The sequence below is a fragment of the Danio aesculapii genome, chromosome 6, assembly GCF_903798145.1.
Source record: "Danio aesculapii chromosome 6, fDanAes4.1, whole genome shotgun sequence".
Taxonomy (NCBI): domain Eukaryota; kingdom Metazoa; phylum Chordata; class Actinopteri; order Cypriniformes; family Danionidae; genus Danio; species Danio aesculapii.
Genome location: NC_079440.1, coordinates 11,647,660 through 11,667,995, shown reverse-complemented (window position 1 = coordinate 11,667,995; position 20,336 = coordinate 11,647,660). Strand labels below are relative to the sequence as shown.

General features: G+C 38.9%; 1 protein-coding gene across 2 annotated transcripts; it reads left to right on the top strand.

Moving 5' to 3' along the window:
* The first annotated feature begins 2,352 nt into the window (after positions 1 to 2,352).
* On the top strand, positions 2,353 to 19,025 carry ccdc14 (coiled-coil domain containing 14). Of its 2 annotated transcripts, none has more exons than XM_056458971.1 (14): positions 2,353 to 2,517; positions 2,624 to 2,679; positions 2,758 to 2,827; positions 3,342 to 3,414; positions 3,517 to 3,657; positions 4,390 to 4,584; positions 4,734 to 4,828; positions 6,679 to 7,014; positions 7,167 to 7,425; positions 11,548 to 11,686; positions 13,188 to 13,270; positions 13,956 to 14,132; positions 14,598 to 14,730; positions 17,220 to 19,025. In XM_056458971.1, exons 1-14 carry the CDS (start codon positions 2,488 to 2,490, stop codon positions 18,076 to 18,078), a joined length of 2,646 nt encoding a protein of 881 aa, XP_056314946.1. In that variant the 5' UTR covers positions 2,353 to 2,487; the 3' UTR covers positions 18,079 to 19,025. The 2 variants fall into 2 exon arrangements, with proteins under 2 accessions (XP_056314946.1, XP_056314945.1); XM_056458970.1 differs by having other exon boundaries at positions 6,679 to 7,026.
* Positions 19,026 to 20,336: the final 1,311 nt, after the last annotated feature.

Below are 20,336 nucleotides of genomic sequence, written 5' to 3'. Positions count from 1 at the left end.
TTACCGTTTCAAACAAGACTGAAAGACTTAATTAGTTTGATCAGCTGTGTTTAATTAGAGTTGGAACTAACCTGTGCAGGGCTGCGGCCCTCTAGGAATTGAGTTTTACAAGTGCATAGAATAACAGAATTTATCATTTAAATTCGATTTGGATACGGTGGCCAGGAGAGATTGACATGTCTTACTTGGTCAAATCTGGTAATTCTCACAACGCAAACACATTAAGATATGTGCTGCATTTTCTCGCAACACATGCAAATTGCACAAAACACTGGAAATGTTTGAAGGGGACCCAATAACGTGACGGGCCTGGCTGGGATTTGCTTATTATGCCGTGACTATTGCTCAGTGAACTCGTAAGTGATTTTTGATGTTAAATGCATTATTAAATATTTTTGTATAAGGCATAATGTCCCCAAAATGTCTATTATTGTCGGATCATTTGGCTTTTGTATTCAAGTAGAGACAGTCTGTGAAAGATGTCTGAAGATGAAAGAAAGTCTGTTTTTTTTTTATTTTTTTTTTTTTTTTTAGGGGTTTTCACCTTTATTGTGATAGGACAGTGGAGATTTTACAGACAGGAAAGTGTGGGGAGCAGAGATAGGGGAAGGTTCGGCAAAGGACCTCGAGCCGGGAATCGAACTCGGGTCGCCGTGAACACCTAGGTGCCATGTGTCGACGCACTAACCACAAGGCTATTGGTGCTGACAAGTCTGTGTTTTTAATAAACAGTGAGCTCCACCTAATGTACATTTGGCATTTCAGATGTTCTGTAATCTGTAGGTCTGTATGGCAGAAGTGAACAGAGAGCTTTTACAGACCTTTTTTATATTAGATATTTGTTACAGAAATAGTATAACATACTTTTACACATGTACGTTAGGCATGTAAAATGAAAAACGAACCACATAATGACTAAATTGATTTGAAATGTTCTTTTGGTCACCTTTCCCTTTTGAAAACCTCTATTATTTCATCTATAACAGAATATAGCATTTTGACGGTGTCTGATTACATCAGCTGCCATAAATTGTGTTTGGGATGTGCATTTAATGGGATAGCCACAGGAAGAGAACAGACTGAAACCTTATCTACCCATTACAAACGACGCAATAATCATCTTAGTCAAAAATAGCATTCAAGGTTTTCCGCTTTCTTGCTGTATCACAGGACCGGATGTAAGGTGCTCAGAATACATTGTGGTCAACAGTGTGGATAAACATATAGTAGACTTACACTTGTGCTGATTGGACTAATAATAATTAAAATTATGACACATTTGCTATTGACAAAACTGCTTAAATGAGTTTTTGTTTTCATTTATATTTTGTTCTGCAGAACTCAAAATATATTAATAAAAAATTTTTTGCCATGGTTTACAGACAACTCCCAATAAAATGTCATTCAGTTTATCAATAGTTTAAAAATTTAGTTTAAAAAAAATTGTCAGTAAATTTAGAACAACAATCATTTAATGGGAAGGGACAGTCCCAAAATACTATCATCCTAATTAATTAATAGGCTATTTATACTTTGCCACTGTGCTTCAAACTAATAGGTTTTACTAATTTCTTAGCAAAACGTTAATCATTGAAAATATAACAAAATGTTATATGATTATTTATTCTGTTTTATGCATGGTAGGCTATGTTGTTCCATTAATACATAAATATTTGCTACGTTACCCTAAATCAGGGGTGTCCACACTCAGTCCTGGAGTGCCAATGTCCTTCGTAGTTTAGCTCCAACTTCCGTCAACACACCTGCCTGGAAATTTCTAGCATACCTAGAAAGAGCTCGATTAGCTGATTCAACTCTGCAGGACACCGGCTCTCCAGGGCCGAATTTGGTAACCTCTGCCCTAAATTATGATGCAACATTTCATACATATTTTGTCATTTTAGTCTCACAAAATATTATAAGTTGTTTATTGTAAGTTATTTGTAGGCGTTTTTTTTATATGATTTCTATACGAGTTCTTTTTAAAATTTGTATTTTATGCAACCAATAAAATGGTCTATTGACCCATAAAATATATTAATTTACACGCGGGAATAAACCGCGAAGATTTACCAATCCATTTCCATAGAAACGCCTTTCTAGCGTCTGAACATAGATATTTATGGCGTCTGAAGATTTAGTGGGCGTTAGCAAAACCTGAGTAAACGAGTGGCTGGTGTTCATATGATTGACTGTGCTTCTGACCAATAGACGACAGGAAATAAAGTGCTCCACCAATGAAACTCAGAGATTAAAACAAACTCTATTTCTATTGGACTACAGCACTCAGCTTCCGTTTTAAACGCAAACCGAAGAAGCGGTTTGTTTTGCTTTTCGTCCCTTCATTTTCAGAGTTGTGTTCGACATTTGTTCCTTGCGTTTTTAAAGTTAGTCAGCGTAATAAATACAAAATGCAAAGATAAATATTTGCTGCTTACTATCAAACTAAGGTTGATTCTGCAGATTTAATCGAAGATTTCATCCCACATGGCAAGGCAGGGTATATCAAGACTAAAGGTGACGGTTGCAGTTTATTATAACAGTTATACATTTCATTATTATGCTTTACATGAGCTGTTGTGTAGTGGTTTTCTTAAGAACTAAAGCAAGTGATGTTTTGCAGGTGGTCTCGTCAGGCAGACTGACAGCTTCTGGACGAGGACAGATACACAAGAAAAAGTAACACTATGAATGAACAGAAATACTTAAAAGGCTTTATGAAACACATTTATCATGCAGAAATGGTGTCTGGTTTAGGGTTGCTGGGACGTGTGTGTCTCCTCTTGAACCAGGATATTCACTTTATTCTACAGACTCTGAAGATCAGGTAAAGAAGCTACAAATATGAAGATGTAATCACATTTACACTCACCGGCCACTTTATTGGGTACAGGTACTGGGTTGTACCCCGTTTTGCCTTCAGAACTTCCTTAATCCTTCATGGCATAGATTCAACAAGGTACTGGAAATATTCCTCAAAGCTTCTGCTCACAGGATATTTTCTCTTTTTTTGGACCATTCTCTATAAACCCTAGATATGGTTGTGCGTGAAAATCCCAGTAGACCAGCAGTTTCTGAAATATTCAGACCAGCCCATCTGGAACCAATAACCATGTCACGTTCAAAGTCACTTAAATCACCTTTATTCCCCATTCTGATGCTCGGTTTGAACTGCAGCAAATCGTCTTGACCATGTCTGCATGCCTAAATGCATTGAGTTGCTGCCATGTGATTGGCTGATAAGAAATTTGAAGTACCAAGCAGTTAAACACGTGTACCTAATAAAGTGGCCGGTGAGTATGTTCATATGCCAATCTCTGACATATAAAATTGCATCCAAGGTGACAACAATCCACAAGGGACTTGATCGATGTGCTGCTTTACTCAATGGGATACTTCAAGCTGAACAAACTGGTATTGTACTTGTGAAACCAGAGGTTCTCTCTTTCTGTTAATCAGTTGATTTGTGATTTTGTTTTATGATTATTGAATTGTATGATACTTTTCATGCAACAGAATCTAAGCCCAAACCACAGGGAACAAAAACCTGCACCTTCAAATCCAAACCCAAGAATCTATCAAGGAAATTTGAGATTGATAACAAGAAAAAGCATTGGAATAAGACAAAGACGGCTGTACATTTGAGCAAAAGACCAGGTAATGTTAAGTGATGCCAGTTAATATACAGTAATCAACATATGAAGTGGTTAGTTGTCCTAAAACAGGGGTGCCCAAACTCCATCCTGGAGGGCCATTGTCCTGCATAGTTTAGCTCCAGCTTCCTTCAATACACCTGTGTGGAAGTTTCAAGTATACTTAGAAAGTAGGGTATAGGCTGGTTCAGGTTGTCTAATTGGGGTTGGAACTAAACTTTGAGGGATACCGGCCCTCCAGGACAGAGTTTGGGCACCCCTGTCCTAAAGTTATTGAACAACGCCCATACTTTTCACAATTTTGAAAATGTTGATTACTATACCCAAGTCAGAAACTGAGATTATATCATATACCTGGGTGTATATTTGAACAACGTTGATTGGTCTAAGGCAGGGGTGTCCAAACTTGGTTCTGGAAGGCCAGTGTCTTGCAAAGTTTAGATCCAACCTCAATCAGACACACCTGAGCAAGCTAATCAAGTTCTTGCTATTCTTTCTAGAAACATCTTTCCAGATGTGTTGAAGCAAGTTGGAGCTAAAATTTGCAGGACATCGGCCCTCCAGGGCCAAGTTTGGACACCCCTGGTTTAAGGAGACTGATTTGTTGGTGTATGTCAAGACCTTCTGTGATTCTGAAGTGTAATTTGTGGTCTTGTATCCTGTTATTTTATGGGAAGGGGGATTATAAAAACACAACATCACAGCTTCACAACCTGCTGTGCTGTTCTTACTGTAGCGCCAGTTCAGAAGAAGATTCTATCTGCCAAGTGTCACGTGGGTTTGGCAGGGCAGCTGTGTAGTCGTAATGATCAGAACCCTGGCATCAGAAAGACACAAGTGTCACATGATCAAGCTTCAGGGCTGACCCTAGAACATGGCCAGCAAATCTCACTGTCTAACTCTCAGCCTCCTGCCAGCTGTAATCATCCAGGTAAACCAATATCTTAATTTGTAAACCACTTGAGGGTGTGTAAATTGAGTAAATTTGTCTTTTTTGGGTGAATTATCTATTTAAACTGTTTTATTACTTCTATGCACACACTGATGTCTTCTCTGTGTGGTTCCTCTCTGTGTTTTTAGATCAGGTTTACACATCTACTGTATTTAACACTCGACTGACAACATCCACACCTGCACTGAGCCCTCAGAGACCTGGATCAGCTCCCACTGAACCTGTATGTCTACTGGACTTTATTCCACTATGCAAAAATTATTATTTGCATTTAAAGCGATTAGTTCAGATAGAAAAATTACATTTACTCTCATGTGGTTTTAAACCTTTAAAGTTTCTTTTTTTTTTCTGTTGAACACAAAACAAGATATTTTGACATACTTGTTGCTGGCACCAATCGACTTCCATATCATTTGTTTTTCATTTTATGCAAGTCAGCAAATAGCATTTTTCAGAATATCTTCTTTTGTCTTCAACAGAAGAAGCTCAAATACATTTCAAACAAGTAATTGGAGAGTAAAACAAGACAGAATTTTCAGTTTTCAACTATACCTCCGATAACATGACTAACTGACTAATTAAATAATGAGCAAATCAAATTATTAGCATATTATCAGCATATGTAGATATGAGTATATATTTCTTATCAGTATCAATTTTGAAACTCTTCCTCAAGATTTTTCTATTAATAGGAAGTTCATAAGATCAATGTTATGCCACAATATTAGGTACACCTGTGCAACTGCTCGTTAACGCAAATTTCTAATCAGCCAATCACAGGGCAGCAACTCAATGCATTTTGACATGTAGACATGGTCAAGACGATCTGCTGTAGTTCAAACCGAGCATCAGAATAGGCAAGAAAGGTGATTTAAGTGATTTTAAATGTGGCTTGGTTGTTGGTGCCAGACGGCTGGTTTGAGTATTTCAGAAACTGCTGATCTACTGGGATTTTCATTCACAAACATCTCTAGGGTTTACAGAGAATGGTCAGAAAAAGAGAAAATATCCAGTGAGCGGCAATTCTTTCGGTGCAAATGCCTTGTTGATGCCAGAGGTCAGAGGAGAATGGCCAGACTGGTTTCAGCTGATAGACAGGCAACAGTAACTAAAAAAAAAACACGTTACAACCGAGGTATGTAGAAGAGCATCTCTGAATGCATAACACGTCAACCTTGAGGTGGATGGGAGACAGCAGCAGAAGACTACACCAGGTGCCACTCCTGTCAGCTAAGAACAGGAAACTGAGGCTACAGTTTGCACAGGCTCATTAAAATTGGACAATAGAAGATTGGAAAACATTGCCTGGTATGATGAGTCTCAATTTCTGCTGCGACATTCTGATAGGGTCAGAATTTGACGTTAACAACATGAAAGCATGGATCCATCCTGCCTTGTATCAACGGTTCAGGCTGGTAGTGGTGGTGTAATGATGTGGAGGATATTTTCTTGGCACACTTCCGGCCCATTAGTTCCAATTGAGCATCGTGTCAACACCACAGCCTACCTGAGTATTGTTGCTGACCATGTCCATCCCTTTATGACCACAGTGTACCCATCTTCTGATGGCAGCATATAATCTAAGACTGGTTTCTTGAACCTGACAATTTGTTCACTGTACTTTAAATGGCCTCCAGTCAGCAGATCTCAATCCAATAGAGCACCTTTGGGATGTGGTGGAACAGGAGATTTGCATTATGGATGTGCAGCTGACAAATCTGCAGCAACTGCGTGATGCTATCTCGTCAGTATAGTCCAAAATCTCTGAGGAATATTTCCAGTACCTTGTTGAATCTAAGCCACGAAGGATTAGGCAGTTCTGAAGGCAAAAGTGGGTCTGGTACTAGTCAGGTGTACCTAATAAAGTGGCCGGTGAGTGTATTTAATTTGATTTATACAAGTGTTCATGTATTTTCAAATGTATAAAAAATATAAATTTTACTAGATGACCTTAAACTTGTGATGGGTAAGATCTTGTGATTTTGTAATATTTTTTTTTTTGGTTTCTTGAAAACTGAATTTTATTTAATTCATGAAATTTGCTTTTGTACTTGTTCTTTCACTTTCTTTCAGTGTACATTGAGCAGTGGTTGCCCATCTAGAGAGTTTCATCAGCTGAGGACAATGAGTGTTGCCATCCCATCCTGCCCTCATGGGTCTGTGGAAATATCTGGCATCCCAAACAAGCATGCAACTACTTTCTCCATGCCATTAGCAGCTCAACAACAGTCTCCAGTTGCAGTTTTACCTCTTCATAATAAATCCTGCACTCCAGTACCAGCCAGCCCGGTCAGCAGTGTTCATGAGCTGGGGTCTGTGGAGCCAAGTGTCTCATTGGCATCTTCCATTGGATCCTTGAGCTGTTCCTCGTCGACGTTAACCGAAACACAAATGTCCATCCACCCCCAGGTCAGCCACACTGTAAAAAATGGAGGATTTCACACAATTCATTCATGTTGTCAAATCAATTAGGTTGCCCCCCCAAAAAAGCAAGAATTGTATTGTTTTAGCTCATTTTAAATAAGTAGTGAACAAGCAGCTAAAATCATTTTTGAGTGCAGGCTGAGACCGATCCTGATGGAGCAGTACTGATGATTAGCAATGGCCAGGGGAATTTGGAAGAGGATGATGGTGCAGAGGATGAAAAGGAAAAGCATGGGATGGACATCACCCCTGTCAGAGACATCAGCTGTCAGACCAGCACTGAGAAATTAACAGCTCTGACTCACAAAACCAAAGCCAGTCCAGAGAAAACCGCACAGAAAGTCATGACGGTTAAATATCTGCTGGGAGAGCTGAAGACTTTGGTTGCCAATCATGGTGAGGATATTGAATTATATTTATTTTGTCTCCTCCCTCTGACTTTTTTAAGAAATTAAGTCAGGATAAACTCAAAAACCTTAGGCAGTGTGTCCACCGAAGCATTTTTGGCCAGCTAAAAATGGCTAGCTTTAGAGGAACTATTTTTAGCTAGAGCAAGGTAAACAAACATTCCTTCAAGAATTTTTTCCTAATTATTAATATTGTCTGAATGTGTCATTTTGTTTGGACATGGATACTTGTTACTGACTGGTAATAATATTTGTACCACCCCCCAACTATGATTGGATGGTTGTTTAGAAAAACTATATTAATGATGCCTTATATCCAAATATAGATTTGCTCTTCTCCTAATTTTTCTCTTGGCGTTTTTATATATGTGACACTCCATGTGAAAACATTGTAAAAAGGAAAAAAAAATGCTTTCCTCTGAAAAAAAATGCTTTGGATGCAGAGTTTGTCTTTATAAAAAGAAAAAATTATTTAGCCCTCATTGTTCCAAAATTGTTTCAAAGTGCCAGTTTTGCTACAACTTACAAATAGCTATTTTATTAAAGGAGAGACTAGGGTTGTCGCGATCCCATTAGTTAATCTTACGATACAATACCAGCTGAATGTACAGTGCATCTGGAAAGTATTCATAGCGCTTCAGTTTTTCCACATTTTATGTAACAGCCTTATTTCAAAATGGAATAAATTCATTTAATTCCTCAATTCTACACACAAAACCCCATAATGACAATGTGAAAAATTAGTTTAAGAAAAATGAGTACAGCCATTTTCTGATCTCTCCAGAGATGTTAAATAGGATTTAGATCTGGGCTCTGGCTTGGCCACTCAAGGACATTCACAGAGTTGTTGTGAAGCCACCCCAATTGATATTTAGGTGGTGTGCTTTGGGTTATTGTCCTGCTGGAAGATAAACCGTCTCTCCAGTCTAAGGTCAAGAGCACGCTGAAGCAGGTTTTCATTCAGGATGTCTCTGTACATTGCTGCATTCATTTTTCCCTCTATCCGGACTAGTCTTCAGTTCCTGCTGCTGAAAAACATCCCCACAGCAAGATGCTGCCACCACCATGCTTTTCTGTAGGGATAGTATTAGCCTAGTGATGAGCGGTGCCTTGTTTTCTAACAACGTAACGCCTGGCATTCACTCCATAGAGTTCAATTTTAGTCTCATCAGACCAGAGAACTTTGTTTCTTATGGTCTGAGAGTCCTTCAGATGCCTTTTGACAAATTCCAGGCGGGGAGTGGCTTCTGTCTGGCCACTCTACCATGCAGGCCTGATTGGTGAATTGCTGCACAGATGGTTGTCCTTTTGTTAGTTTCTCCTCTCACCACAGAAAAGCGCTGGAGCTCAGACAGAGTGACCATCGGGTTATTGATAACCTCCCTGACTAAGGCCCTTTTCCCCCGATATTTAGGCCGATATTTAGGCCGGCCAGTCCTAGTGGTTCCAAATATCTGCCACTTACGGATGATTGAGGCCACTGTGCTCATTGGAACTTTCAGAGCAGCAGAAATTTTTGTGTAACCTTCCCCAGCCTTGTGCCTCGAGACAATCCTATCTCGGAGGTCTACAGACAATTCTTTTGTCTTAATGCTTGGTTTTTGCTTTGACATGCACTGTCAACCCTGGGACCTTATATAGACAGGTGTATGCCTTTTCAAATCATGTCCAATCAACTGAATATACCACAGATGAACTCCAATTAAGCTGCTAAAACATCTCAAGAATAATCAGTGGAAACAGAATGTACCTGAGCTCAATTTAGAGTTTCACGGCAAAGGCTGTGAATACTTATGTACATCTGATTTTTTTTTTTTTTTTTTTTCAGGTTTTTTATTTTTAATAAATTAGCAACAATTTTCAATTTCAAAATCTATGTTCACATTGTCATTATGGGTATTGTGTGTAGAATTTTAAAGAGCCCATATTATACATGAAATAGGGTCATATTTAGGTTGTAAGGGTCTCCAACAACAGTCTAATATGCATGCAAGGTCATAAAACACTTTTATGGTCTTATAATCTGCATTTATTTTTACCTAATTATCCCAACGACTCCCATATGAATCGTTCAGCGATTCATTTGTTCCCAAACCCCTCCTCAGCGCGAAGCTAATCTGCGCTGATTGGACCGATGACAGTGACAGGCTTCAGCACGAGACAGAGTGAAATGCCCAGCTGGTAATCAACTATATAAAAGTAGTCACAGTGCACACGCGCTTCATAGTGTAAGGCTTTTTTCACACACAACCCTCCTCAGAAGAACTAGGGAAAGCGACGCGAGTCTCTCTCTCTCTCTCTCTCTCTCTCTCTCTCTCTCTCTCTCTCTCTCTCTCTCTCTCTCTCTCTCTCTCTCTCTCTCACACACACACACACACACAACGCTCCTCAGAAAAACTAGGGAAAGCGACGCGAGTCTCTCTCTCTCTCTCTCTCTCTCTCACACACACACACACACACACACACACACACACAACGCTCCTCAGAAAAACTAGGGAAAGCGACGCGAGTCTCTCTCTCTCTCTCTCTCTCTCTCACACACACACACACACACACACACACACACACACACACAACGCTCCTCAGAAAAACTAGGGAAAGCGACGCGAGTCTCTCTCTCTCTCTCTCTCACACACACACACAACGCTCCACAGAAGAACTAGGGAAAGCGACGCGAGTCTCCTGTCTCCTAGCTTACGATCGCCATAGCAACGACAAACGGCAGTGGAACGCGAGCTCACAAAAGCCTTTAACGTTAAATCCGTAAACAAAGCGGCACGCGTCGCGTTTTTAACGTGGCTTACATGTGATAAGAGAATATAAAGAGTAACCGCGTGTACTGTACCAGGTTAACAAGTAACAAAACACAATAAATACATAATTTGCAAGCTAGAGTAAACGAGGCAACAATTTTAATCGCACTTACTTACACTAGTGAATAAACCTCAACCACTGACTCTTCACAGTTTCATCTTTGGGTAGAGACTGTCAATATTATCCATCTGAGCACAGCGTGACTTCATTGGACCGGCGGCGTCTGTGTGTGTGTGTCTAGTGTTTTTTCTGTGTTAGTGGGCGGGGCCGCAGGTTTCAAATCTCCCTGGTTTGCGCGCGTAACTACTGGCGAGGCTTGTGTTTCGTGGCTGCGTCATCGCGAAACACCTAATGACTCGTTATCAAGACGACTCGTTTGAAGCACTATGAGTCGACTCTTTTATAGATGAATCAATAGTTTTAAACACTGTACACTTACAGATTTAAGCCTTAGCTGGATATTTCACTTCACTTAGAGCTGTGGTACACACTACATGGAAGGGCATTTTCAAAAACCCATAATATGGGCTCTTTAAGTAAATTAATTTAATCCATTTTGGAATAAGGCTGTAACATAAAAAAATGTGGAAAAAAGTGAAGCGCTATGAATACTTTCCGGATACACTGTATCACGATACAAGTAGTATTGCGAAACTGTAATTCATAACTCAAATTATAAAGAAAATTGTCAGAAATACCATATTTTATGTTATAATAGGCCTACTTGAATGTAATTCATAATTCCCTTAAGGCCAAAAAGTATTATTTGCACCCCACTTGACCTAAATTTTATTCACTCTTTTTGTTTATATTGTAGATAACTGACCAACAAAAATACATTAAAATAAAGATGCAAAATAATACCAATGGGGTAAGCAAAAGAATCTTGTTTTTCCTTTCGACATGAAATTATTTTGCTTATTCAATTGGCAGATTCTTTTGCTTGTTTTAAGGAAAAACTCACTTAATTTTGGCATATTATTTCTTAAAACAAGACAATATGTTTTGCTTGTCTAGAAAATGCTTCTTGATTTTTTGGAATTTTTATATATTTAGACTAGAAACAAGATAAAAAACACTAAGTAAGAAAAGCATTTTTGCAGTGTAGATCTAATTGATGAAAGCAGAATCTTATTTCAACCCTGAGATGGTTATCTAAATCACTTTCTGTAATATAATAAAATGAAACCTTCAGATGTGAGGAAGGATTGAGTTGCTGGTTTTGCAGATTCATGAAACATACAGCAGATTTTTCCCTTTTACAGTATCTCTGTATGACTGTCTTGTTTTTCTGCAGATGGTGATGCGGTGCGTCTGATCTCCGAGGTGGAGCAGAACATCTCTCTTCTTCCTGTCATGGTGGGCAGCACCAACATCCAGGCTGAGATTGCACTTGCCGTACAGCCACTCAGGAGTGAGAATGTACAGTTGCGAAGGTCAGCCATTTGAAGAGTCTATAAAACACTAAGGAGCACTCTATGAAAATAGGCTCATTTTTGAACTCCCCTACTGTTAAACAGTTGAGTTTTGCCCTTTTTTTTAATCCATTCAGCTGATCTTTGGGTCTGATAGGAGCACTTTTAGCTTAGCTTAGCATAAAGCATTGAATCGGATTAGACCATTAGCATCTCGCTCAAAAATGGCCAGAGTTTCAATAAGTTTTCTATTTAAAGCTTGACTCTTCTGAGGTTAATGTGTACTGACACCGATTGAAAAGTTGCTATTTTTCCAGGCATATATGACAAAGAACTATATTATTATTAATAGTTGCAGTACTATACCAGCATAATATCATTGCGTAATAATCAAGCAATGATATTACGCAGCACATGAAAATCTTGCAACCATGAAAATAATTGTGATATAGGTTTCATAACTATTTTCAGCACTGCTTAATATCATTACGCCTGATAAAACTAAAATACAGCAGTAAAATTCCTTGATTATTCATCCGGAATGAGAGTATAGTTCCTAGCCACAGTTTTCTGTACCTGAAAACTGTATCTGACTCCCTAGACTTTGTTGTTATATCTATGCTTATATTATATTTTATGAAGAGACACTTCCTTAAAAAAATCACCTCAGTCATTTTAAAATAATAAAGAATAAAACAATTCTAATCATTTGCTAAAATTCTTTTTTTTATGTTGAAAAAACTAAATAGCTCAGTGCCCGTTTTTTCATTATCATGCACCCCTATTTGATGTACATATTTAACCCTATTTCACTGAAGTAATAAATCATTCAGATTAATTACATTTTCTTTCAGTGTTTCACAATCAAGTCAATTCAAAGACTTTGTACATTTAATAATTTAGCAGATTTTTTTGTCCAAAGTGGCTTACGATTAAGGATGCATTCAGCGAGAAAGAAGACAGAGAAAATAATGTTTCTACAGGTGGTTTGTCAAACTCACTCACTTGTGTGAAACGCACTTAATAACTGCAGTGTTTTTAGTAGATATGGAGTAATTGTAAGTACGTGTTTGGTGCGAATGTGCAAAACTGGTGCAAGTGTCAGAGAGGTAAAAGGTTTTCTTCAGGTAGTTTATCAAGCCCACTCACCTGTGTGAGGCACACTCAGAATTGCGTAATGTTTTGAGGTTGGCGTGTAATGTGGTCAGGGGGGAAAGATGAGTGGATCCTGGATTTGTTCACAGCGCTTCAGGTGACTGTGGAAGAGATGGGTTTTTAGTTGTCATTTGAATGATACTAGTGAATGAGCAGTCCGTGTGGGATTAGGAAGATCATTCCAGCAATTCCACCATTCCAGTTGCGCTGAATGACATTCAAAAAAGCAGCTTTAGAAGACAATATATTGTTTGGTTTTCTTTCATAGCAATGGGCATAAGTCCGATTATACAGATTATGTTTTTAAATATTATTAATCCTATTTAAATGAACTGCATTCATTTGTCTTCACTTGCTTGTCTCCCAGACGATTGCGAATCCTCAATCAGCAGTTATTGGAGAGAGAAAGAGCAGAACGGCAGACAAGACCAGAGGCCTGTGACATGGAGGGTGAGTGAATATAAAACAATATTAAAGGTGCAGTATGAAAGATTGACACCCAGTGGTTGAACTAGGTATTGCACTCCTAGTTCAAAACCCTTTTTCACTCCTGTGACTACTCCATACAAGCGCAGGTTGCCAGATTGACAACACCAACAAGAGCGTGCCTGACTATTGAGCCTACATAGAAGGAATATTTTCCATGTTAAAAGGTTTTTGAGGACAGTTAGCACTGTCGCCTAACAGCAAGAGGGTCGCTGGTTCGAGTACAGGCTGGGTCAGTTGGCATTTCTGAGTGGAGTTTGCATGTTTTCCGTAGTGTATGAGTGCGAATGTGAGTATATGGGTGTTTCCCAGCACTGGGTTGCAGCTGGAAGTGCATCCGCTGCATAAAACAGTAGCTGGAATATTTGGTGGTTCATACCGCTGTGGCGACACTTGATCAGTAAGGGACTAAGCTGAAGAAAAGTTAATGCATGGAAGGAGTTTTTGTCCTAACATTACCTGAAATTTCCATTTTAGGAACGGCTTCTACAGCACCTTTACTTGTTTGTGTTCTGTTGTTAAAGGGCATAACCTAAAGAAGAATTATCATACTGAAGAATAAATGCGCGAATGTATTGCTATGTATTCTCAGTATGTATTTCCCGACTCGCATAGTGGTTGTATGAAACCCTTTATGGTTGTGTTTCAGTGGTTGCGTTGCAGTCGTTAAACCTCGCTCTACAAACTCAGTTAAATGAAAGCCGTGAAGAGCTGGAAGTTCTACAACAGGAGAACATGAGGCTGCGGAAAGCCACGGAGGACAAAGACGTTGATTTGAAGCACCTGAATGACTTGTGTGAGTTGGAGAACAGTCGGCTAAGGCTGGGTAAGAGTGCTCTCTGAGATTGAACTATCCCATTAGATAATTTCATTGGAAACCTTCTTTGTTATTTTGACAATATGTTATTACGTTAATTTAATTCATCTTTATTTCTAAAGCGCTTTTACAATGTAGATTGTGTCAAAGCAGCTTTACATAGAAGATTAAAGTAAACAGTGTCAGTTCAGTTTTCAGTGTTGAAGTTCAGTTCAGTGTGGTTTAATATTCACTGCTGAGAGTTCAAACACTAAAGAGCAAATCCATCGATGTGTTACACCAAATATGTCATCCCATCCCTTTTTATTTTACCCTATATTTCTTTGTAAACGTAACATTTTAATCTATTTTTGTTGACCGGCATGACTTCATTATAACACATCACATGTTATCATTCACTAATATTAAAAATGCTGTTAAATTTACTCATTTTTAATGATTTTTCTTTTTGCTTAATGTAATTTACACATACAGATGTGAGCGAGGCCTTAGCTGAGATGCAGAGCTGCCAAAGTAAACTCAAAGCATCTGAGACTGAAAAGATGGCACTGAATTTGAGTCTCCAACAGAGGGAGGCAGAGATCGGCAAACTGCAGGACGTCATCAGGTATCTAACTAAACTAGCTGTTAAGAGCTGTGATGGACGGATTATGGTGAAAAAACAATAAATTGTATAATTATTTTGAGTTGAAAATATCTTAAAGGGATGGTTCACTCAAGATTGGAAATTCTGTCATCATTCACTCACTCTTCACTTGTTCAAAACGTATGTGTTTCTTCTGTTCAACACAAAAGAAGATATTTTGAAAAATGACGCTTTCTGGGACCCATCAACTTCCAAAGCAAGAAAATTGTACTATTGATTAGGCATGGACCGGTATAAGATTCTGACGGTATGATAACCTTGGATAAAGGTTTCATGGTTTCATGGTTTGACAGTATTGTGATTACTGCTCTAAAATGTGGTCTTTTTTTTAAATGTCTGGGTAAAAAACTAAAACATTTTCCCTTTTGAACACAATATATTTTATTTTAAGAAACATTTATAATATTCTGGAGCAGTAAACATGTCAGGCTGAATAATGAAAATGAATCATTGGCTTTTGCTGTCTTCATTTGTTTCAAAATCACAATTTAATTACGATTTAAAATGGCATCTTCTGATATCTTTTCAAACAACAACAACAACAACAACAACAAAAAAAAAAGTAAATAAAAAAATCTTACACATACCTTTGGAGAGGTATAGCAGAAAATGTTGGCGGTTTTAAAACCTTGACTTTCTAAACTGCAGTATTCCTTGAAAACCCATACCTACCAATGTCCCTTGTCAATAGGTCCCAGCAATCAGCATTTTTCAAAATATCTTCTTTTGTGTTCAACAGAAAAAACTCATAAATGTTTTTTAAACCAAGGCTCTACATTCAATCAATTTATTTTGATGCACCATTATCACTTTAACACCCAAACACACTATTTTTAAGATTGTAAGATGTGTGTGTATATAGGTTATACGTTGTAGAAAATAGTAATATGAATTATGGAAATTGAAAGTGGAAATTGGTTATTTTGGTATTTTTCTAAGAAATGTTGGTAGTTCTGATTTGACATGACTTTTCAGGGCTCAACATTAAGGATTTACCAATTTTTTTTTCTGGATACATTGAAAAATAAATAAATAACTAATTATTTTATAGATACAAATTTTAACTAATTAAAAGCAAGCAAAATATAGCTGTATATTTTCTTGTGCACGTAAATGCTCGTTCGGTGTGATCGGCCCCTTAAGTTGTAGTCTTGAAAAACAGCAATACTTTCTTGGCATATTAGACCTACCGCTTTCTGTCCGATATTGGTGAAGAAGTATTTTGTTGTCCATTCTTCTTTAAACACATGACATTCAGAGTCAATTATTTTATTTTTTTTTTGCCCGACTCATTTTCTGGAGTTTTAATATCCGAAATTGTGTTCTAATTCTACCTGTTGCACTAACTGTACCGTGTGCAATACTGCTATCAAATGGGGTTCACTTGTATTGCATCATTAATTTGCTGGCTCTGAAACCAAACTGTTACTCAGAAGCAGCATTTTAAAAACTCCCTAGCGGACCGGATGAAAGTGTTCAGCGGGCCGCATATGGCCCGTGGGCTGTAGTTTGCCCACCTCTGAACTAGACTATCCAAACCGTTCCCAGGTGCATTTGAGGCCCATTTCCCGGTTTGTTTGACAAGTGGGAGAGCTCCGGGTTGGGCTCAGGTTCAGATAGAAAGCCCTGGCCCAGTTGGAAGAGGTGTGCCAGAGTGCAGTTCGGTTGGCCTTTGGCATAAAACGCTTGTAGTGTGAGTGCGAAACGTGCCTGAGTGTAAAACTGAAGACACTACATCACTTTTAAGGGACCGTTTCATTTGGATTTATTAATCATTCTTACTTTTCAATGAACTCCACAGTCATAGTTTATCAAAGATACAAACCCACTGTTGCAGGTCAGCTGCCACATTCAACAAACCTCCTAACACCTGCAGCACGATGACTTTCATGAAAATTTATGAACGTCAAAAGTTGTGGATCTGTTCAGCAAAAGATTGATTGTGTGCCACTGCATATCAAAGGACTTAAAATAATACAAAACAATAAAACTAAAGCAATCTCCACTGTGCTGAGCGAGAACGCTTCTCATTAAACTGAACAGTTGCATCATCGACTAAAGCGTGCTCAGGGTCAGAAAAGAAGCAGTGTGAGAGCTGGGAGAGGGGAGGGAGGACAACCATGCCTATTTTGGGTACACCCTTAAATACCTTATATTTTATTCATATTCTCTCCCCTACAAAATCATCATAATCACTCTATTAATTTCATCTGGTGACATTATACTCTATCACATTATGTATCACAAAAAAATCTAATATCGATCTCAGTTTTTTCCTGTAATATACAGCCTTATTTTAGTGCACTTCAGTCTTGTTTTCGTATATGCCTACATGAACTAAAGAAAGGGACAAATTTACCAGTTTCCGAAACAAATGCGAAAATGCTTTTAATTTAACTAATATACAATATTTTAACCAATGTTGTAACCAATCTTTTTCCAACACACAGAAATCTGCAGAAAAGTCAGACAAACAACATGAGATATTCTCCTCATCCTGATGTGTCTCAACCAAATTCCCAGCTCACTAAGAGTGTTCTGGAACTGCATGAAGCTGCAGCGTTGGATAAACCTTCAAATTCAGTAAAGACCTACCTTCAGACCCTGGAGGACATAAGACAGCCCTCTCCTTCCAACCACATTAAATGTAGGTCACAGACATTACATCCAGGTCAAACTGATGGTGAAAAAGATTATGTTTTACACTCGGATACAAAAATCTGCTTAAAAACAGACAGGGATGTACACAAACCAACCTTGGAAACCATAGCTGAGGACATGCCACAGTTAGAAGATCAGAAAAAAACTGTGTTTGCTCCTTTAAGAGAGACTCCATTGGTGCAGCTTGCTCATAGTGATCCATTCACTCACTGTAATGAGCAAATAACAGCCAGAAATCACAGGAAAGATGTGGATGTTAAGATGAAATATATGGGTCATGGTCTTGAAAAGCTGGATATCTCTGATGGACTCCACATACAGGATGCGAAATGTGAGGGCCGAGATTATCTTGGTGTGGGTTTACATTTAAATCAGCAAAATAAAGGACTAAACAATCAACCAGTGCAATCCCAATATGCCCGTCGATTCCCGCAGTTGACTGTTCAGTCTGCTTGCACTGGACGACCTTCAGCGGTGGACAGCACTTTTTCCTCATGTGATATTAAATCTTTAGCCTCTGATTGGAGCATAAACTCCTGGTCCACGTTTAACACACAAGATGAGCAGAATTTCAGGGACGGGCTCGCAGCACTAGACGCCAGCATAGAAAGTCTGCAGAAAACCCTGAAAGTTGATCTGAACAAATAATTTGGTATTTCAGTGTGCGCTGCGTTTTTTTAATCTGACTACATGCACTTTATGGGTGTTTTATTTGTTTATTATTTTTTTTTATTAAATTATTATGTGAAACTATTGTGTGGCTATATTTTCAGGTGCTGTGTAGTATCATTGCACCTGCTGTAGCCATGGTAAGGCAGCCATTCGTCCTTAGTGACTTCGTTTTCTGTTTGTCCTAGTATATTATGTAAGTGTATACAGAAGAGTCAAGCTTTGAACAGGATAATTATCTAAACTCTGGTCATTTTGAGCGAGATTTTAATCTAAAAGTGCTCCCATTTTGAGCCCATTTTCCAAAAAAGTGAAGTGTTCCTTTTAGTAAACTAGTTAAAGTGCCACGAAACCCCCATGTCTCAGCAGGGTATTTTCACACCTCTAGTTTGTAAAAAGTCAGAAAGGTGGATGAGTCCAGTTTTGTTTAGGTGGGAGTGTCGAGTGGCGAAAGAGGGAAGGGTTTGCATGAAAAGGGGAGTTTCAATGTGTGCACACCGATTTTTCACACCAGCAACAAAGACGCAGAGGAAATAGACAGTTATTCAGAGAGCAGCATTTACAGTGGTTCTGAGAGCTGTGTGGAATTGGAGGATTTTTAGTCCATAATATTGTAGTGATATTACTGTAAACTTAGTAACTGAATCATTTTGACTAAGGGCACACTCACACTATGCTATCCGAACCGTGCCCAATGTGCGTTTCCCGGTTCGTTTGAGAACTGTGAGTGCTCTGAATCAGGTTCAGGCGCTGTTCAGTTGGCTAGACCTGGCCCGATTGGAAGAGGTGTGCCAGAGTTCGGTTCAGTTGGGCTTTGGGTCCTTACGCGAGCTGTGTTCTCATCATAGGGAATTAGAAACAACTTTCGTTGCGGCACATTTATAAACGCAACACTGACGACCCATGGCTCCAAACATTTCTTCTACTACATTTTTCAATTACAGTTGGCAACAATGTGGCGTCTCTCTGAACACTTTAACAGGTAAAGAGTCTTCGAAGCTATATCGTGCATATTAATGAAGTTGCATCTCCTTCACAAGAGTGCACTGATTGGTTCAAACCAAGTCTTTCTCATAAAATAATGAGCCTTTGTGCTGAAAACTCAATGACATTCCTTAGTACCGATCGGTACAGACAGCCAATCTCCACTCTGGATTTTACACAAAGGTCTCATCGCCGTGACGTTGCTTCAAAATTTCTTTTTTTGAACCGGTAGAAGGAATTTGCACTAACCAACGCAAAAACAACCAATTTTCACTTGTTAGCTAAATGCGTGTCTTCCTAATAGTGTTTTTTGCAACCTGGGATGTATACATGACTGTCAACATCTCAAAAAATGCTTTTGATGTTTCGTGACCCTTTAAGTACTACCATTTGTTGCTCAAGATAGCACGACAGCTTGATTTTTAAAAAATAATGAGATGTTAGTGATTGTGTGCCTAAATCCAAATCTAACCAGAGATGGAACAAAAAAGAAATAGGACACCTTGATGAACAAATTTGCAGCTTGACCACAGCTAAGTACATGAAGCGCCATGGGTTTAACAGTCAGAATGACTCCACAAAATCCCAAATTTTGACCTGGCGATTTGTAATGACTTTATGTGCTTTATATGGACTGCAAGCACCCCGAACCTGAAGTGTATGCTCCTCTTTGGTTTTGTTCAGTTGACAAATGATCCAAATATTCAGTGCTTAATACAGAATTAACTGTTGTTTTGCATTGCTACGGAGCTCCAATGTGGGGGAATATTTCTGCCTGCCTGGGTTGCACCGATAGTGACAAAGTCTAGGATGCAGCATGCCAGAGTTCTTCTGAGATACCGGCCAAACCGAGGTGGGCAACCTCAGGGTTGAGGTCGGGAACTAGGTCGAAGCCACCGATGAGCCTGATTAAGGGGAAGACAGACCACAGCGCTGCAATCGAAGAGACCCGTGCAGATGGGCTTGCAGCTAAATTTATGTGCAGTGCTGAAAAGTTAAAGATGGCCAGGCTGCCCCTAAAGCCCTGGTGATTCACACAGGCAGGTGCGTTGAAGCAAGTTGAAGCTAAACTCTGCAGCACACCAGCCCTCCAGGACAGAGTTTGGACACAACTGACTTTTAAGGATGATCGGTATGTCTCTGCAGTTCATGATCCTTTTATCGTTAATTTCTGTGTACAACAATATTTTATTGAAATTGATATTGATACCTGCCAGGATATCAGCACCCAGTTCGGGAGAAACAGTACCTGC

What these genes read in the sequence shown, in the direction of transcription:
- ccdc14 (XM_056458970.1), top strand. Translation starts at nt 2,488, where the DNA reads ATGGCAAGGCAGGGTATATCAAGACTAAAG. An exon ending in ACCCCCAGGTCAGCCACACT is followed by an intron (nt 7,027 to 7,166) that starts GTAAAAAATGGA and finishes TTTTGAGTGCAG; the next exon opens with GCTGAGACCGATCCTGATGG. An exon ending in AAACTGCAGGACGTCATCAG is followed by an intron (nt 14,731 to 17,219) that starts GTATCTAACTAA and finishes TCCAACACACAG; the next exon opens with AAATCTGCAGAAAAGTCAGA.